General features: G+C 39.7%; 1 protein-coding gene and 1 pseudogene across 3 annotated transcripts in view; both read left to right on the top strand.

The window, feature by feature from the left end:
- PPA2 (inorganic pyrophosphatase 2) overlaps positions 1-18,185 on the top strand; it is an 85,695-nt gene that overhangs the window by 4,682 nt on the left and 62,828 nt on the right. For 2 of the 3 annotated variants that reach the window (XM_036852810.1, XM_036852808.1), the window contains exons 2-3: positions 11,518-11,582; positions 15,920-15,964. In XM_036852810.1, coding sequence (XP_036708705.1) covers positions 11,518-11,582; positions 15,920-15,964 — 110 coding nt within the window. The remainder of the gene's footprint in view (positions 1-11,517; positions 11,583-15,919; positions 15,965-18,185) is intronic. The other variant, XM_036852809.1, reaches the window with a different exon arrangement.
- On the top strand, positions 642-1,929 carry LOC118895549 (annotated as a pseudogene).

The following is an 18,185-nucleotide window of genomic DNA, read 5'->3' as shown; positions in this document are numbered from 1 at the left end:
AAAAAGGATAACCCTGAAACAACAAATAAGAAGGAGCCATCAGAGCCAGTGATTTCAAGGTATTTATAAAGGAAGAAAAGCAGATGGAGATGTGGTTATTGATGAAGCAGCACGGAGGCAGTCCCAGCTGAAGTCTATGTGCTGAGGGAGCTGTAGTTTCGGAAGAAGCTGAACTGCTTTGCAGAACCTTAGAGAGTTTGTGGACATGTTGATGTCAGATTGGAGGGAGAGAGAGAGAGACATGGAGCCTGACACAGGGGGAGCAGTTTAAGTTTTATTATGGAATAGCACACAGATGTTTACCATGCAGGCCTGGGGCTTAGGCGATGTGCTGGTTCCTTCTGCAGAAATTGAAGAAGGTGTTTGGAGGTCAGTAGCCCAGCCTGACGGTGTTGCTGCTCGGCAGAGCTCTGGGCTCTGTGGCATTTAGGGAACGCCCCAGTGTCACAGCCAGCTTCTTACCCACACATCTCTGAGGGAAGCTGGCCGTTCAACAAGCCTCTCTGCGTGCACATCAGTCTTTTCTAGCCTCTTATTAAATATAAACCAAATTGTCAGGGATCACTTTCAGCCAGGTTTTTATCCTCTGTCTGCCAAACTGCTTTGCCAAAAGGTGTCCTCGGCCTGGTGCCAAGGCGACTCTGATGCCCGCGGTCTCCGCGGAAGAGGGAAGATGGCGCTTGATGGACCAGAGCAGCTGGAGCTGGAAGAGGGGAAGGCAGGCAGTGGACTCTGCCAATATTATCTGTCCAAGACTGAGGAACTCCAGCTGATTGTGAATGATAGGAGCCAAAATCTCCGGAGGCTGCAGGCACAGAGGAATGAGATTAATGCAAAAGTTCGCCTGTTGCAGGAAGAGCTACAGCTGCTGCAGGGAAAGGGCTCCTCTGTGGGGGAAGTAGTCCGGACCATGGATAAGAAGAAAGTGTTGGTTAAGGTACATCCTGAGGGCAAGTTTGTCGTAGACGTGGACAAGAACATCGACATCAATGATGTGACACCCAATTGCCGGGTGGCTCTCAGAAATGACAGCTACACTCTGCACAAGATCCTACCCAACAAGGTAGACCCACTGGTGTCACTGATGATGGTGGGGAAGGTGCCAGATTCAACTTAAGAGATGATTGGTGGACTGGACAAGCAGATCAAGGAGCTCAAAGAAGTGATCGAGGTGCCCGTAAAGCATCCTGAACTCTTTGAAACGCTGGGCATCGCGCAGCCCAAGGGAGTGCTGCCGTAGGCACCCGCAGGCACTGGGAAGGCAATGTTGGCCCGGGCTGTGACTCATCATACAGACTGTACCTTCATTCGTGTCTCTGGCACTGAATTGGTACGGAAATTCATTGCGGAAGGAGCAAGAATGGTGAGGGAGCTGTTTGTTATGGCCCGAGAACACGCTCCATCTATCACCTTCATGGACGAAATTGACCCCACCGGCTCCTCACTGCTGGAGGGAGGCTCCAGAGGGGACAGTGAAGTCCAGCGCACGAAGCTGGAGCTGCTCAACCAGCTGGATGGCTTCGAGGCCACCAAGAATATCAAGGTCATCATGGCGACTAATAGGATTGATATCCTGGGCTCGGCACTGCAACGCCCAGGGTGCCTCGACAGAAAAATTGAATTCCCACCCCCGATGAGGAGGCCCAGCTGGATATTTTGAAGATCCATTCTTGGAAAATGAACCTGACCCGGGGGATTAACCTGAGAAAAATTGCTGAGCTCATGCCAGGAGCGTCAGGGGCTGAAGTGAAGGTTGTGTGCACTGAAGCCAGCTTGTACGCACTATGGGAGCGGGGAGTCCACGTCACCCAGGAGGACTTTGAGATGGCAGTAGCCAAGGTCATGCAAAAGGAGAGTGAGAAAAACATGTCCATCAAGAAGCTATGGAAGTGAGGCAGATATCCTTTGTGTGGATCCCTCAAATAAAGCTCTGTAGGACAGGAAAAAAAAAAGTGACCTCCATGTGGCAAATTTAATGATAAATTTAAAATTCTCATCTCATGTGAATTCTCAACAGTATTTTCACAATGAAGCCCTCTTTCTTCCTTGAAATGTTTTCTTTTTCCTTCTGGGACGGTGCTTTTATCTTCTTTTGATGGCTTCTCCTTCATCAGTCTCCCTTGCTGGATCCTCTGATCTGAACTCTAACCTTTGAAACGGCCCAGGACTCAGTTCTTAGCCCACTTATCTATCTGTTCTCTCTCTAGGGCAGGGGTTGGCAAGCCCTTTCTGAAAAGGGCCAGATAGTAAATAGTTTAGGCTTTGCAAAACCTGTGGTTTCTTACAACTACTTAACTCTGCGTTGCAGGGCAAAAGCAACCAGAGAGTAAAAGTATGGGTATGGCTGTGTCCCAACAAAAGGTTATTTATAAAAATAACAACAGGCCATGTGCTGGCTTGGGCCCATGGTCTGGAGTTTCTGTTGTTGTTTTTGCTGTAGATGATCCCATCCAGTCCTGTAGCTTGAGATACCATCTATGCCTCCCAGATGTGTAACATTAGCCCTAGTCTCTTCTTGAGCTCAAGATTTACAGATGCAGTAAATGTACTCTGTATTTCCACTGAAACGTCTAAGAAGCATCTCAAGGTTAACGTATACAAAACAGAGCTCCTGGTCCCCTACCCCCACCCAACTATTTCTTTCTGTCTTCTCACCTATAAGCAGTAACTTAGGAATCACTGTTGTGGCCACCACTACTCTTAGCCCATATCTAGTTCATTAGTTTCTCCCTTCAGTCCAGCTTTTGAAATGTATGCAGAAGACAATTCTCTCCACTCCCACCCTTGCCACTATATCCATGTCACCACTGTCTTTCACTTGACCAATTGCAGTAGCTTCCTGATCCTTCACCTTGCCTCCACCACTGTCCCCTGAAGTCTGCTTTCCACCAGCAGTCATCTTGATTCTTTAAGACGTAAGTCTGATCGTGCCAGGTTCTGCTCCTCGTATACAAGTTCCTGTGTGACCGGATACTGGGCTTCCCCTCTGAATTCATTGCTTACCACTCTTCCTTTTGATCACTGTGCTCCAGCCATCCTGGCCTCCTGGCTGTTTCTCAGACATGCCATGCATATTCTTGCCTCTGAGTTTGCTCTGCATGCAGTGTTCCTGTCTAGATGTCTGCTTGACTCACGTCCTCACTTCATTCAGCTCTGTGCTGAAGTGTTACCTATCAGAGAGATCTTCCCTGGCATTTCCATATTTCTCTTTTTCCCTCTCTTCTTGCCCTGTACCTGCTAGAGTTAAAAACATCTTCATCGCTCCTATATATCGCCTCCCCCACCAGAATATAAGCAAGGAATAAAAGCAAGGAGTTTGTATACCTAGTACCTAAAACAGTGCTTGGTATACTGTATGTGTTCAGTAAATATTTACTGAATGAATAATTTTAAGAAAACCTTATAAGCTAAATGGGAAAAAAAGAAAGTAGAAAGAGAACTTGAATTTTTCAAAGTCGCATGGGTGTCCTCTGAGATTTCAGAAGCGATGGCACCCATTAAGAAGGAAGAGGAGGCTATGAAGAAAAGGCAATCAAAGAACAAGAACTCTTGGAAATTAAAAATGTGATTGTTAAGACAAAGAAGTCAGTGGACGGTGTAGTGGGTTGAATGGTGTTCTGTTGTTTTAAGCCACCAAGTGTGTGCTAATTTGGTATAGCAGTCCTAGAAAGCTGATACAGAGAAGTTAGAACGTAAGGTAAAGAAATCTACCAGAAAGTAGAACAAAATGTCTGAGACAGCAAAAAAATGAGGAAGAAAGAAGAGACATAGAGATTTAATCTAGGAAGTCTAACATTTGGCTAATATGAGTTCCAGAAAAAAAGAACAGACAAAATGAAGAAGAATTTTCAAAGGAATAGTGGAAGAGACCTAAGAATTTAAGTACCCAAGTGTTCTGAGTCCCAGACACTTTCTTGTGAAATCTCTGAAAACTGAAACTTTTATAAAGAAGACCCTAAAAGTCCCTGGGGTTGGGGTCGGGGGTGGGGAGGGAGAACAGGTCACCTGCAAAGGACTGAGAATCAAACCGGTATCTGACTTAACCAGCAGTGCTGAAAGCTCGGAGACTGGAGTAATGCCTTTGAAATTCTGAGAAAATTATTTTCCTCCTAGAATTTACCCAGGCAACCATTAATCTAGGGTGAAGACTGAATCAAGACGTTTCAGACATTTAAGGGCTTGGGAAATTTACCTCCCATGCATCCTTTCTTACACAACACAAGTTAAGGATATGCTTCTGCAAAACATGTAAGTAAACCAAAAAAGGTGAATGCATGGAATCCAGAAAACAGATCTAAGCTGGAAACCAACAAAGCAGAGTCTAAGGGTGCCAAGAAAACTTCCAATCCAGATTGCAACAGGAAGAATGAGATTTCCAAAGGGAGCTATTTGGGTAGAGAGAGAATTCCATAGTTCTTATGGAAGCTGTGAGACATTTGAATAATTGATAGATATTATTATGACTGACAATGGAAGGAAGAAAATTAGAAGCACAAGTCATAGAAGCTGAACAAGAAAGGAAATTTGTTTATGACATTCTACCTGGCCAAAAATCAACACACAGACAGTGCTTCTTAAACTTGCCTGACTATATGAATTATTTGGGGGTGCTTGCTAATAATACAGATATCCAGATTTCTCTCCTTAAGATTCTGATTAGATACGGGGGTCCAGCGATCTGTTTAACAAGTAATTCAGGTTTTTCTTAATCTTAGGAAATATACTAACAGGAAAAGCATAGAAAACTCAGTGTGATTATAGAACATTTTATGAGCCTTGAAAAAATAAAAGTGCAGAAGATAAAATTAGAAGAGAGAAGGATGAAGAAAGAGAGGTAAAAAGCCAGTTAGCTGAGTCAAGAAATACTGTATATGTTTGGTGGAGCAAGGAATAAAGCTGTGAAGTATTAAGATTGGCCAATAGAGAATTTAAAGGGAATAGGTTGCGGTCAAATAAACTAAACTTACCTCTCAGAGCTGGAATCAGTAGACAATATTCTAAAATTGTAAATTAAAAACTAACCATATAAATATATTATTTAGGGAGATGAAGATAACATCTAGATCTAAAGTAAGTTAAGGAGGCGTAGGTGGGTTGCCCTAGAGTGGAGCTGGATTGGAGAGAGGTGGGGACTTTTTTTAACCATGCACATGCATTGCTTTGTTTAAACAACAACAAAATAGATATTTATAAAAGTAAATTGGCAACGACTTGGTTTCAATTGCAAAGAAACAACCAGTCTGAGCTACAGATAATGAAGTTCAAACTTAAGATTTATCACCAGTTTACTCTGAGGCTCTAAGAAAGGGCTATTTCTAATCTGTGCTTCAGTTGTATCTTTACAAGGTGATTACCACAGTGCTTGCTGCATATACCGTGTCTCTCTGTCTATGCCTCATAGGTATACTATAGATTACCCTGTTCATTTTATAGTTGATCAGGATAGGTAGTACAGGTTTCTCCACTATCCAGAAAGGGAGCAGTCCTATGAAACCATTCGTAAGCCGAAATGGCATAAAACAAAGAAGCAATACCTTAGGATACATCTTGCTAATAATGAATGCACAAAATAAATGGAGAGGAAGCACAGGTGCTCACAGACACAGTTCAAAGCTATGGCAGCTTGCTGCTGAGATGATGAGTAGTTCCCAGGGAAGGAGCTTGGCCGGGCCACTCTCACTGCTCAGGGGTGCTTGCTGCCTCTATAACAGCTGCTGAAAAACACACCGAATGCTGTTTTCGATTTTTGCCTTTTTTTGTAGAAGTGAAAATCCTCTTCGGATTTCTTTCTGTTAGCAAAAACAGGTACTAATGTAGGTCTTTTGTAAAAGTGAAGTGGCGTAGAGCGAACTTTCAAAAAGCAGGGGATACCTGTACCTATCTTTAAATCCACCTTTAGAGAATCTTAATACCCTTTAAGTGGAGCCTAATAGCATACTTATAGCACTGACTCTAGAAAACTTTTAATGGATTCTCATCCTTCCTTTGTGTGTTCGGTCAATGATTAGCTCTCTAATTGTGCCAAGAGGACTCCTTTGTTTTTAAATGTACAGGATGATGCTGATCCTGATAACAGTAGTACTCGCCCTATCTTATCTGTGGGCATTGCTCACATTTTAGCACTTTTGTATTCTGGCATCTAGTATGTTGCCTTTTACATAGTACTAAATTGTATCTTGCTTAATTGAAAAAAATTGAGAAAATTAAGTTTCAGAGAAATCGAGTGACTTAATCAAGCTCAGCAAATACATGGCAGATTCTTGGCCTCTGTATTCATTGCTCCTGTGCAGATTTATTGGTATGTTGCCCATCAAAGCATTATGATTATCAGATATCTAAGGCCCTATTTTATTTTCCCAGAAATTATTCTTTTTTTCTTTATTATTATGTTTTTATTTAAACTATTTCATGATCCAAATGGCTTCTAGTAGGTTTGGTTATCTGAGTCAGACCATTCACTTACATTTATATTCTTTTTACCTTCCAAAATGGCAATTAGAAAACAATTTTAACGTATATATTGGCATTACCTTAGTGTTTGAATATATTTAGATCCCAATTTAAAGAAGTAGGTATCTAAGCACGCTTCTCACAGATCTTTAGCTTTTAGTGATCACAGCCTAGTCTAGTCCTTTTTTTCCTCATACTTGAGTAGCATGTGCTCCTCTTACATCTTAAGTTTGTTGGGGCTTGTCCCCAGTTAACGAGAGCTTCAGGGAAACTTAACACAAAATCAGTGTGCCAAAGGTATCATTTACTCTTAATTACAAAGGCAGCCTAGCTATTCTGTCAAGTTTCCTGTACTTCATTAATTTTAATAACAAACTTTCCTGGTTTGTACAACTTCCTGAATTCTTAGAGCTGAGATTATTGTTAATTTCCATCACAATGGTAGGTTCCAAATATAACAACTGAAGTAGTATGCTAAAGGATTACATCTTTCTTCTCTTCAAAATTCTGCCTCATCTTTGTGACTTAAAGCGGAGAAAAGAATCACAGATAGGTAATTGTTATTTGGAATAGGTGCTTCTATTTACATGTTAATATACTATATTTTTCTTTTTTTTTTTAATTAATTAATTAATTTATTATTTATTTATGGCTGTGTTGGGTCTTCGATTCTGTGCGAGGGCTTTCTCTAGTTGTGGCAAGCGGGGGCCACTCTTCATCGCGGTGCGCGGGCCTCTCAACTATCGCGGCCTCTCTTGTTGCGGAGCACAGGCTCCAGACGCGCAGGCTCAGTAATTGTGGCTCACGGGCCCATTTGCTCCGCGGCATGTAGGATCTTCCCAGACCAGGGCTCGAACCCGTGTCCCCTGCATTGGCAGGCAGATTCTCAAACACTGCGCCACCAGGGAAGCCCAACATACTATATTTTTCTTAACTGCCTTCTTTTTTTTTTTTTTTTGCTCCATATATACTTATTTTAAAAATTACATAGAATAAAATTCACTCTTTTTTTGGTAAACAGTTCTGAGTTTTAGTAGAAATATAGATTCATTTAAACATCATCACAATCATGGTACAGAACAGTCTATCACTCCCCAAAATTTCCTTGTGGCCCCTCTTTCAAGTCAACTCCACCCTCTACCCTCAAACTCTGGCAACCACTGGTCTGGTCTTTATCCTTATAGTTTTGCCTTTTCCAGATGTCATCTAAATGGAATTGTTTGAGTCTAGCTTCTTTCACTTAGCACATTACACTTTAGATTTTTTCATTTTCTTGTGTGTATCGATAGATCACTCCTTTTTATTATGGACTAATATACTATTCTGTAAAGTGCCATTGTGTGGGTGTAACAGAGTTTGTTTATCCATTTACCAGTTGGACATTTGAGTTAATTCCAGTTTTTGTGGTTATTGAGTAAAGCCACTATAAACATACACTTAGAAGTTTTGAAGTTTTGTGCAAACATAAGTTTTCATTTTTCCTGGTTAAGTACTTAATAGTAGGATTTCTGGGTCATATGTTTAACTTTATAAGAAACTGCCAAACTGTTTTCCAAAGTTGCTGTACCATTTTCAATTCCTAACACTATATTTTATTTTAATAAAAAATTCGTAAATGTGACCCACTTATGTACCCTTGTTATTTATAGAAAAGTAAATAATCAAGCAACAAACTGATAATTTTGTTCTTTCTGTTCTTGTGTTGCTGATAGAAGACTTTAAAATCAGGCACAGAATTTGAAATTTGATGTGGTATGCAAAAGAGAAGATTGTTTTTTTTCAAGATGCATCCTTTTTAACTGATGGAAAAGAGCTTTATAGATCATAGTGAGTTTTATACCCTTTGCCACTTGTGTGCTTTTTCTCATCTTTATCCTACTTTGTGCACCGGGGTCCTTCATGAGTTACCTTGTTGCTAGGGTGGGAAAAGAAAAATTACATTAACAGCTTGTACAGGAAAATGAAATAGTAATAGAGGTATTTGCTCAGCAAATATTTACTGAATGCCTACTAAGTGCTGGAAACTTTTCTGGATGCTGGGGATCCAGTAGAGAGCATAACAGAGCAAACAACAACAAACAACAACAAAAAAATCTCCTTTCTTCAAGAACTTTAGTCTATTGATAAGTGCTAAGGAAAACTCACATAGCATGAGAAGAGGAAATAAAATTTTGGTGGAGTGGAGGCCATTATTAAGTTATATACTTCTGATTTTATTGGGCCGAAGCCATGGCTTGTTTTTCATTTGTTTGTTTAAATAAACTTTATTTTGGAATAGTTTTAGATCTGGCAAGGTTGCAACAGTAGTACAGAATTCCAGTATATCTCTTACCACGTTTTCCCTAATGTTAACATCTTTCATTACCACTGTACATTTGTCAAAGCTAAGAAACCAACATTGGTACATACTATTAACTCAACTCCATGTTTTATTTGGGCGTCACTGGTTTTTCCACTAATGTCATTTTTCTGTCCCATGATCCAATTCAGGGTACCACATTGCATTTAGTCATTATATTTCCTTAATCTCCTCTAATCTGACAACTTCTCAGTTGTTCCTTGTTTTTTGTTTTCTAATGACCTTGAGATTTATGAACAGTATTGGTTAGGTATTTTGTAGAATGTCCCTCAGTTTGGGTGTGTCTGATGTCTTTCTCACGATGAGACTGGAGTTCTGGGTTTGGGGGAAGAATACGACAGAAGTGAAGTACCCTTCTCATCATGGCATATCAGGAGGTACGTGCTATGAACATGACTGGTGATATTAACCTTGATCACTTGGTTAAGGGTACTGCTTGTCAAGGTTTCTCCACTGAAATGTTTTTCCCCTTCCATACTCTATTCTTTGGAAGTGAGCCACTAAGTCCAGTCCACAGTCGGGGGGACAGGGTAAGCTTTACTTCTTGGAGGGGAGGACATCTACATATATTGTTTAGAATTTTTCTGAAAGGAAGATTTGTCTCTTACCCCTCATTTATTTATTTATACAATCATTTATTTGTATTACTGTGGACTTACGTGTATTTATTGTATACTTTGGGTTATGATTCAATACAGGCATACCTTATTTTATTGCACTCTGTTGTACTTCGAAGATATTGTGTTATTTACAAATAGTTTTATGGCAACACTGTGTTCTACAAGTCTGTTGGTGCCAATTCCCAACAGCATTTGCTCATTCGGTGTCTCTGTGTCACATTTTCATAGTTCTTGCAATATTTGTTATGGTGATATGTGATCAATGATCTTTGGTTTTACCAGTACGACTCACTGAAGGCTCAGATGATGGTTAGTGTTTATTTAGCAATAAAGTATTTTTTAATTAAGGTATATATATTGTTTTTTAAGATATAATGTTATTGCACACTTAAAAGACTACAGTGTAATGTAAACATAACTTTTATATGCACTGTGAAACCAAAAATTTGTGTGACTTGCCTCATTGTGATATTCACTTTATTACAGTGGTCTGGAACCAAGCCCACAGTATCTCCAAGGTTTGCCCATACCCATTATTTATTTTGTCGCTCAACTTGTTCCAGCTTTGGCCTTTGGGAACTCTTTCAGGTTGGCTCCATTTCCCTTTGACATACCTCCAACCTTTTGTTTTGGGCACTTGGTTGGTTTCTGGTATTACAGGATATTCCAGGCTCGTCTTGTATATTCTTTGCCCCAGCCTTAGAATCAGCCCATTCTTCAAGAAGCCCTGTTTCTTTTCATTGGAGAATGGTATTTAGAATCCAAGATTTGGGTGCTAGGTGTACTCATTGCTACTGGAGTGTCAGCCAGTCCTCATTTTATTTATTAAGATATTTTTAAAGTCTAAATTTGAAAATTATACCAAAGAAGTAGCAGGCCAGAAGTAGAACATACCCTGACTTAGGAAATTACAAAGTGAAAATTTTCTATGGCTATATTAATCCCAGCTTTTGGAAACATGCATTCCAACAAAAGTATGCATTGGGTTGTTGTATTTTATTTAGATAATATATACTTTTAAAGGTATTTTATATATACATTTCAGTATGCAATGAGGATAAAATAGTTTCTGTTATTGAAATTTTTGTTTTAAGCTTAATATTAGCATCCTTATCACTTTGAGTGGAACAAAGGATTCGTTTCTTTTAACTTGGTAGGACCTTTAATCCTTTGTTCATGTGAATTGTAGGTGGAAATTGGGAATTCTATTGCTAGGTTTCTCTTGGGAAAATTGACATCAGTTTTAGTCCATTTCACTTATTAATCAGTCTCTTTTCGAAAGTAAGATTTTTCATATTTGGGGTTTTAGTCTAATTTAGACAGTTTTTGCTTTGGATGTTTAAGCCACAGGAATAAGTAAATGGTTTCAGCAACCCAAATATGGTTGATTTGGTATATACAGCAGTCCCCCTTGTCTATGGTTTTGCTTGTCACAGTTTCAGTTACCCTTGGTCATATGTGGTCTGAAAATATTAAATGGAAAATTCCAGAAATAAATATTTCATAAGTTTTAAATTGTGTGCCGCACTGTTCTGAGTAGTGTGATGAAATCTGGTGCTGTCCTGTTTTGTCCTGCCTTGTCCCTGTCCTGGGCATGAGTCATACCTTTGTCCAGCCTTAGTAGATATCTTGGTTGTCAGACCCACTGCCCAGGCATCACGGAGCTTGTGTTCAGGTAACCCTTATTTTCCTTAATAATGGCTCCAAAGCACAAGAGTAGTTATGCTGGCAATTTGGATATTCTCTTACTGTGCCTAATTTATAAATTAAACTTTATCATAGGTATGTGTGTATAGGGAAAAAAAGACAAACATACGTAGGGTTACTATCCACAGCTTCAGGCATCCACTGAGGTCTTGGAATGTATCCCCCGAAGATAAGGGGGGACTGCTGTTTTTCTCTTTGGTCATCAGATTGGAGCAAGTTTTAAAAGTTGAATTAAACTTTAAATTGGGAGTTAAAGTTAATTTTGAAAAAAAACATTAAAAACTTGTTTAAAATTTAAAAGTGGGTAAGAGTATAATTTGCTCTAAAGAACAAGATAGTCCATTGCTTTAATTCTGTGTTTTTGTTTGTTTTCCTTTGCAGAGAATGTAGCTGGTCACTACATTTCCCCCTTTCATGATATTCCTCTGAAGGTGGACTCTGAAGAGGTATTGTTTTAACTTGTTTGGGGCGTGAAAATATGTACTTCTCGTATCACCATAAAATGCTTTTCGGAAGCATCTTGAAAGGAAAGAATGTGGTCGGAAGCTGAGAAGGACAACGGAGTTATCATAACAGGATTATAAGCCTCCTTCGTGAATTAGAATTTGGATAAGAATAGGATTCTTCCAGGAGGACTTGGGGAGAAAGAGATGTTAGTAGTCGATAAAGCTTAGAATTTGGTCAGAAATAAAGATTTAAGGTATAGAGTTTAAGAGGTTAACAAGAGGCTTACTGTAAGTAGTAGTAACAGTAGTAGTAGAAGTAATAACATTTGTGAATTACTTTGTTTGCTAGCCACCATGTGAACATATGCCATTTCACTTAATCCTATGAGTTGCTATTATCATCTCTAAGGACACCGGAGCTGAAGGCATGTTATTGACTTGTCTAAGGTCACACAGCTGGTAAGTGCCAGAACCAGGTTTTGAACTAGCATTTCTGACCACAGAGTTCACGCTCCTTAACTACTCTACGAGACAGATGCTAGAAAGATAAAGTTGGGAAGATCGTAGTCTTTGAATAGTTATTCTTTTAGAACCTAAAATTACTTGACAGGTGTGAGGGTGGAAGGGATGTAAGTCAGGTCAGAGGGAGATCTGCTGCTGAAGGTGGAGCTAAGAGGGGCTTGGAATATTGGAGCCTTCCGAGGACTCGCCTGACCAGTTGGCGAGATGACGTAATTGGTAGTGGATGTTAGTAGTCACCATGACGTTGGAAGCTCTTTCCTTAAAATCTGAGTAGTTACAATAATTGGCTTACTTCATCTGTTAAGTAAGTAAGCAGGACTGTGCTCCTGGTTGGGATTCTATGGGGCTAGTTAGTGGGCTGGGGCTTTCTAGAACTGTGGGGAGATCAGTGTGAGGGCAGAGGCCAGTGAAGAAGTGGGAAGCTGCTTCAGATGCAAGGCTGGTTTGACCTTTCTGGTGTTACCTCAGGGGCTGAATGTCAGGCATCATCCTAAGGTTCTGGAACGCTGGAGTAGGATTTATGCTGCCTTGCAGCCCTTCACAGGGCTGGACTGTCTGTAATGGTGGCAGCGGGGAGAATAATAGCAAAGATTCATTGAGTGCTCCTAGTGCTTAGCCAAGCACTGTGCCCAGAGCTTGACTTGCATTGTTTCAAAATGTCCCGGGCTACTATTATCATCCTTATTTTGTTAATGAGGTTAAGTACCTTGCCCATGGTCACAGATCTAGTTTGTTGTGGAGGTGAGATTTGAACTTAGGTGCTCTAACTCCACAGACTGTATCTTTTTTTTTTTTTAAACATTTCTTCAGGCTTTATTTATTTATTTATTTTTTAAATCATTTGTGCAATTCACAGCACTTTTTTTTTTAATAACTACATTTATTTATTTATTTATTTATTTATTTATTTATGGCTGTGTTGGGTCTTCGTTTCGTGCGAGGGCTTTCTCCAGTTGTGGCAAGCGGGGGCTTCATCGCTGTGCGGGAGGTCACTCTTCGTCGCGCTGTGCGGGCCTTTCACTATCGCGGCCCCTCCCGTTGCGGGGCACAGGCTCCAGGCGCGCAGGCTCAGTAGCCGTGGCTCACGGGCCCAGTTGTCCCGCGGCATGTGGGATCCTCCCAGACCAGGGCTCGAACCCGTGTCCCCTGCATTAGCAGGCAGATTCTCAACCACTGCGCCACCAGGGAAGCCCCAGGCTTTATTTTAAATGATAGCAGGTTTGAGGTCAAGAAGACAATAGGTGATGGTGACTTGATATAGTAAAAAAAAAAAAAAAAAAAGCAAAAGGAAAGGTATTTTATTCTAAACTATTATTTACAAACACATTTAAAACTATAGTCATTTCCTATAATGTCTGTAGAATTTTCTATAAATAATTTTCCCAGAAAGAGCGAGGAAAAGGATGCCCGGCAGCAGGGGTACCCTTTTCTACAAAGCCTGTATCTTAACTGGTCTTGTGTAATTCTTCTAGCTCATTACTTCTGAGGAGTATTCAGCTACAGGACAAGGAGTCATGTAATCTGGAGAGAGAAAGAAACCAATGAGAGGGCAGAAAGAACTCCACAGTACTGTGTGTGTGTGAATGTGTGTATGTGAATGTGTGTATGTGTATGTGTGTGTGTCCACGTGTTTTGTTTTGGCCAGTGGGCTATCCAACCTAGATATCTCACATCTCCCAAAAATTCTCTTTGATTTTGGCCAAAAGTGCGTGCGTTCATCTATTTATTTACTCATAGACTTATTCATTCAGTAAACAGTTATTGCATGCTTATTATGAGCCTGACAGTATTCCAAGCACTAGAGTTGCAGTGGTAAATAAAGTGAATATAGTTCCCACTCAGCTGGAGGAGACTAACAACCTGAAAATAAACAAGTCAATCAGATAATGTTATGTGCTCGGAAACGAGAATAGGGTAAGGAAGGTAGGAGTGAGTGGTGGGCGCTGCTTCAGGTGTGCTGTGACAAAATCTTTATACCTAATAATACCTATACAGTAACAGTGATGATAATAATATTCGGAGGAATCATGTAGCAGGTAGGGGTGGAGGTGGAACAAAGAGTGGGCTTGAAACATCCCAGCGGGCATAATATTCTGCCTAAGGAGGACGGGTTTTGGGGAACATGAGATTTGGGGTTATGAAAAATTGAGGATAGGGCAGGACAAAGTAGAACGGGCTATACCGGTGAATTCTGGGCCTTTTGGAGACTGGTACACACAGCGGTTATGTAAATAGGTTTCCCTCGTTTCCAGTCCTAATGGTTAGAATGGTGGCACCTTATACTTTGGGTGGTGGTATTTTAGGAACAGAAAGAATGTTTCCGGGCCGACTTGGAACAATTGTTTTTCTGTTAGTGTTTGTTTCCTCCACTAGTTGTCCTGGTGTGTAAAAGTTGCATGTAATGTGTGGGCATCTGTGAATGGCATCATTCTGCTTCTCAACCCACCACATACTCTTAATTTAACAGTGCTCGATGGAAGCACAGACATCACACCTTGGTGGAAATCACAGGCAGGAGGTGCGGCCGAGCGCTTTCATGGCTTGCTAGTCACGCTCCCTGGAGTTTCACTTCAATAAGGAAACGACTCTTTTAAGCGTAGTCACTGGAAACTGCCAGTCTTTCCTTAAAGACTGAACAGAGCCTTTGCTTGTTTTATGAAAACTAGGAAAATATACTTGGAAGAGATTTAGCTTTTCTGATAATTTGTTTTATGAAACGCTTTGACGCTCATGCACTGGGGATGCGAATGCTGAGAGAAAAATGAAGTGGGCATTTGGTGGATTCTCTGTCGAGTCAGGTTTCTGGAAGCCTCTGTAGTGGAATGTTTATTCAATAGGCGTATTTTCATTGCTTTGCAGTCAATGCAGCTGTATTCTTTCATGAAATATCACAATCATAAATACGTTCTTTTTTAAATTGAAGTATAGTTGATTTACAATGATTCAGGTGTACAGCAAAGTGATTCGGTTTTGTATATATATATATATATATATATATATATATACACACACACACACACACACAATATATATATTCTTTTTCAGATTCTTTGCCATTATAGGTTATTATAAGATATTGAATATAGTTCCCTGTGCTATAGAGTAGGTCCTTGTTGTTTATCTATTTTATGTATAGTAGTGTGTATCTGTTAATCCCAAATTCCCAATTTATCCCTCCCCCTTTTTCCCTTTTGGTAACCATAAGTTTGTTTTCTATGTCTGTGAGTCTACTTCTGTTTTGTAAATAAGTTGTTCTGTATCATTTTTTTAGATGCCACATGTAAGTGATACCATATGATATTTGTCTTTCTCTGTCTGTCTTACTTCACTTAGTATGATGATCTCTAGTTCCATCCATGTTGCTGCAAATGGTATTATTTCATTCTTTTTTATGGCTGAGTAACATTCCATTGTAGGCATATACCACATCTTCTTTATCCATTCATCTGTTGATGAACATTTAGGTTGCTTCCATGTCTTGGCTATTGTAAATAGCGCCGCTATGAACATTGGGGTGCATGTATCTTTTCGAATTAGAGTTTTTGTCTTTTCCGTAGATATGCCCAGGAATAGGATTGCTGGATCATATGGTAGCTCTATTTTTAGTTTTTTAAGGCACCTCCATACTGTCCTCCATATTGGCTGTATCAATTTACATTCCCACCAACAGTGTAGGAGGGTTCCCATTTCTCCACACTCTCTCTAGCATTTATTATTTGTAGGCTTTATGATTATGGCCATTCTGACCAGTGTGAGTTGGTACCTCACTGTATTTTTGAATTGAATTTCTCTGATAACCATCTTTTCTTTTATAGGAAAATGGCATTCCTACAAAGAGAGCACGAAATGATGAATATGAGGTATATCTAAAGGTTTTTATTTGTGTGTCTCACTTACATTGTCTTTTAAAGACCTTGATGATAGTTTGCATTTGTAAAATGATTCTGAATTATTCTCCCTTGCAAAACTTTTGTGTGCATTCTGATGTTTTTCTTCTTCTAGTAACTCTTTAAGGCAGCTAGGGACAATATTACCATTTTACTTTTTTTCCCTTGTGGTAAAATATACATAACATAACATTTAGCATTTTATCTATTGTACACTTTTTAAGTATACTTTAAGTGACATTAAGTACTTTAGCATGTTGTGCAACCATCACCACCATCCATCTCCAGAACTTTTTCATCTTCCCAGACTGAGACTCTGGACCCATTAGGCAAAAGCTCTCCATTCCCACTTCCATGCAGCCCCTAACCACTATTCTACTTTCTGTTTATGAATCTGACTATTCTAGGATCCAGGAACAACTCTTTTGGGGGTAGAGAAGAAAAAAAAAAAAAAGTTATACCAACTATATGCTAAAATAAATACATTCTAAATCAATCTTTCAAGTATGTGACTGTCAAACTTTTAATATTTCTTGACTTAGGATGAGAACATTTGACATATTAATTGATTTAGGATCATCCCGTTTCTTGCTGTTGATACCTTTTTATCTTGCTGCTTCCAGGAAGCTTTTCCTGCCACTTCCTTAGCCTTCTTTTCCCTTTCCAACCTTACTGCTATCTAGTCTCTCGTCTGGCTGAAACTTATGACCCCAGCCTTTGAATCCACTTCCAAATATGGCTGTGGGGTTGTTTAATTCCTGTCACCTTTGCCTGCCCTCCATCTTGTATTTTCCTAAACTGGTGTTTGTCAAAATGATCCTAAGCCATCTGCATTGGAACTGCTCAGGGCCCTTGTTAAAATTTCTGATTCCTGGTCCATTCCATGTCTACTAAATGAGAATCTCTGCTCGCTGGGGACTGGCTAGTCTACATGTTTAACAAGTGTTCCAGGGCATCCTATACACCTGAAGTTTGAGAACCATTGCTCTAGATGTTGGGTGAATAGACATTCAGGGGCTCAGGTCTTTATAGGTTCCTAGAGACTTTGAGTGTTAAACTGGGAACAGTTGTTTCAGTGGGAGAAATGTATTCTGAGTACACACAGCCAACTTAACATTTAATTCTTAGTTACATAGTTTGTGTGTCAGAGACTACCTGATTTGAGGGTTTTTTGGTTTTGTTTTATTGTTTTTTTTTTAATTCTCTCCTATTTCCCCCACCCCCTAGGCCCTGGCAACCACTTTTCTACTCTCTTTATATGAATTCAGCTTTTAAAAATTTTTAAGATCCCACATATAAGTGATGCCATGCAGTATTTGTCTTTCTCTTTCTGGCTTATTTCAGTGAGCATAATACCTTCCAGGTTCATCCATCCTGTCACGAAGGGCTAGATTTCCTTCTTATGGTTGAATAATATTCCCTTGTATGTATACAACATCTTTATTCATTCGTTTGTTGACAGGCCCTTAGGTTGTTTCCATGTCTTGACTATTGTGAATAATGCTGTAATGGGCATAGGAGTGTAAATAGCTCCTCAGTATCCTGTTTTCATTTTTTTTGGATATATATCCCAAAGTGGGATTGCTGGGTTGTATGGTAGTTCTATTTTCAATTTTTTGAGGAACCTCCATACTGTTTTCCATTGAGGCTGCACCAATTTACATTCCCACCAACAGTGCACAAGGGTTCCCTTTTCTCCACATCCTTGCCAATACTTGTTATTTCTTGTCTTTTTGATGATAGTCATTCTAACAGGCATGAGCATCTATCTCATAGTGGTTTTGATTTGCATTTCCCTGATGGTTAGCGATGCTGGCCATCTGCATGTCTTCTTTGGAAAAGTGTCTATTCAAGACCTGTGCCCATTTTTTAATCAGATTGGTTTTTTGCTGTTGAGTTACATGATTTCTTTATATATTTTGTATATTAACCCCTTAACAGATACATGACTTGCAAATATTTTCTTCCATTCCATAGGTTGCCTTTTCATTTTGTTGATAGTTTTCTTTGCTGTGCAGAGCTTTCTAGTTTAATGTATTCCCATTTATTTGTTTTTGCTTTTGTTGCCTTTGCTTTTAGTGTCAAATCCAAAGTTTATTTGATATCTTAAGAGAAAGAGGATAGAAGAGTGATTTCCTCTCATTTTTTTCCCAAAGTATGTAAAATCTACTGACTGCTTTTTCATCTTTTTTTT

Source organism: Balaenoptera musculus, chromosome 5 (genome assembly GCF_009873245.2).
Source record: "Balaenoptera musculus isolate JJ_BM4_2016_0621 chromosome 5, mBalMus1.pri.v3, whole genome shotgun sequence".
Lineage (NCBI taxonomy): Eukaryota > Metazoa > Chordata > Mammalia > Artiodactyla > Balaenopteridae > Balaenoptera > Balaenoptera musculus.
This window is presented reverse-complemented; position numbering and strand designations above follow the sequence as displayed.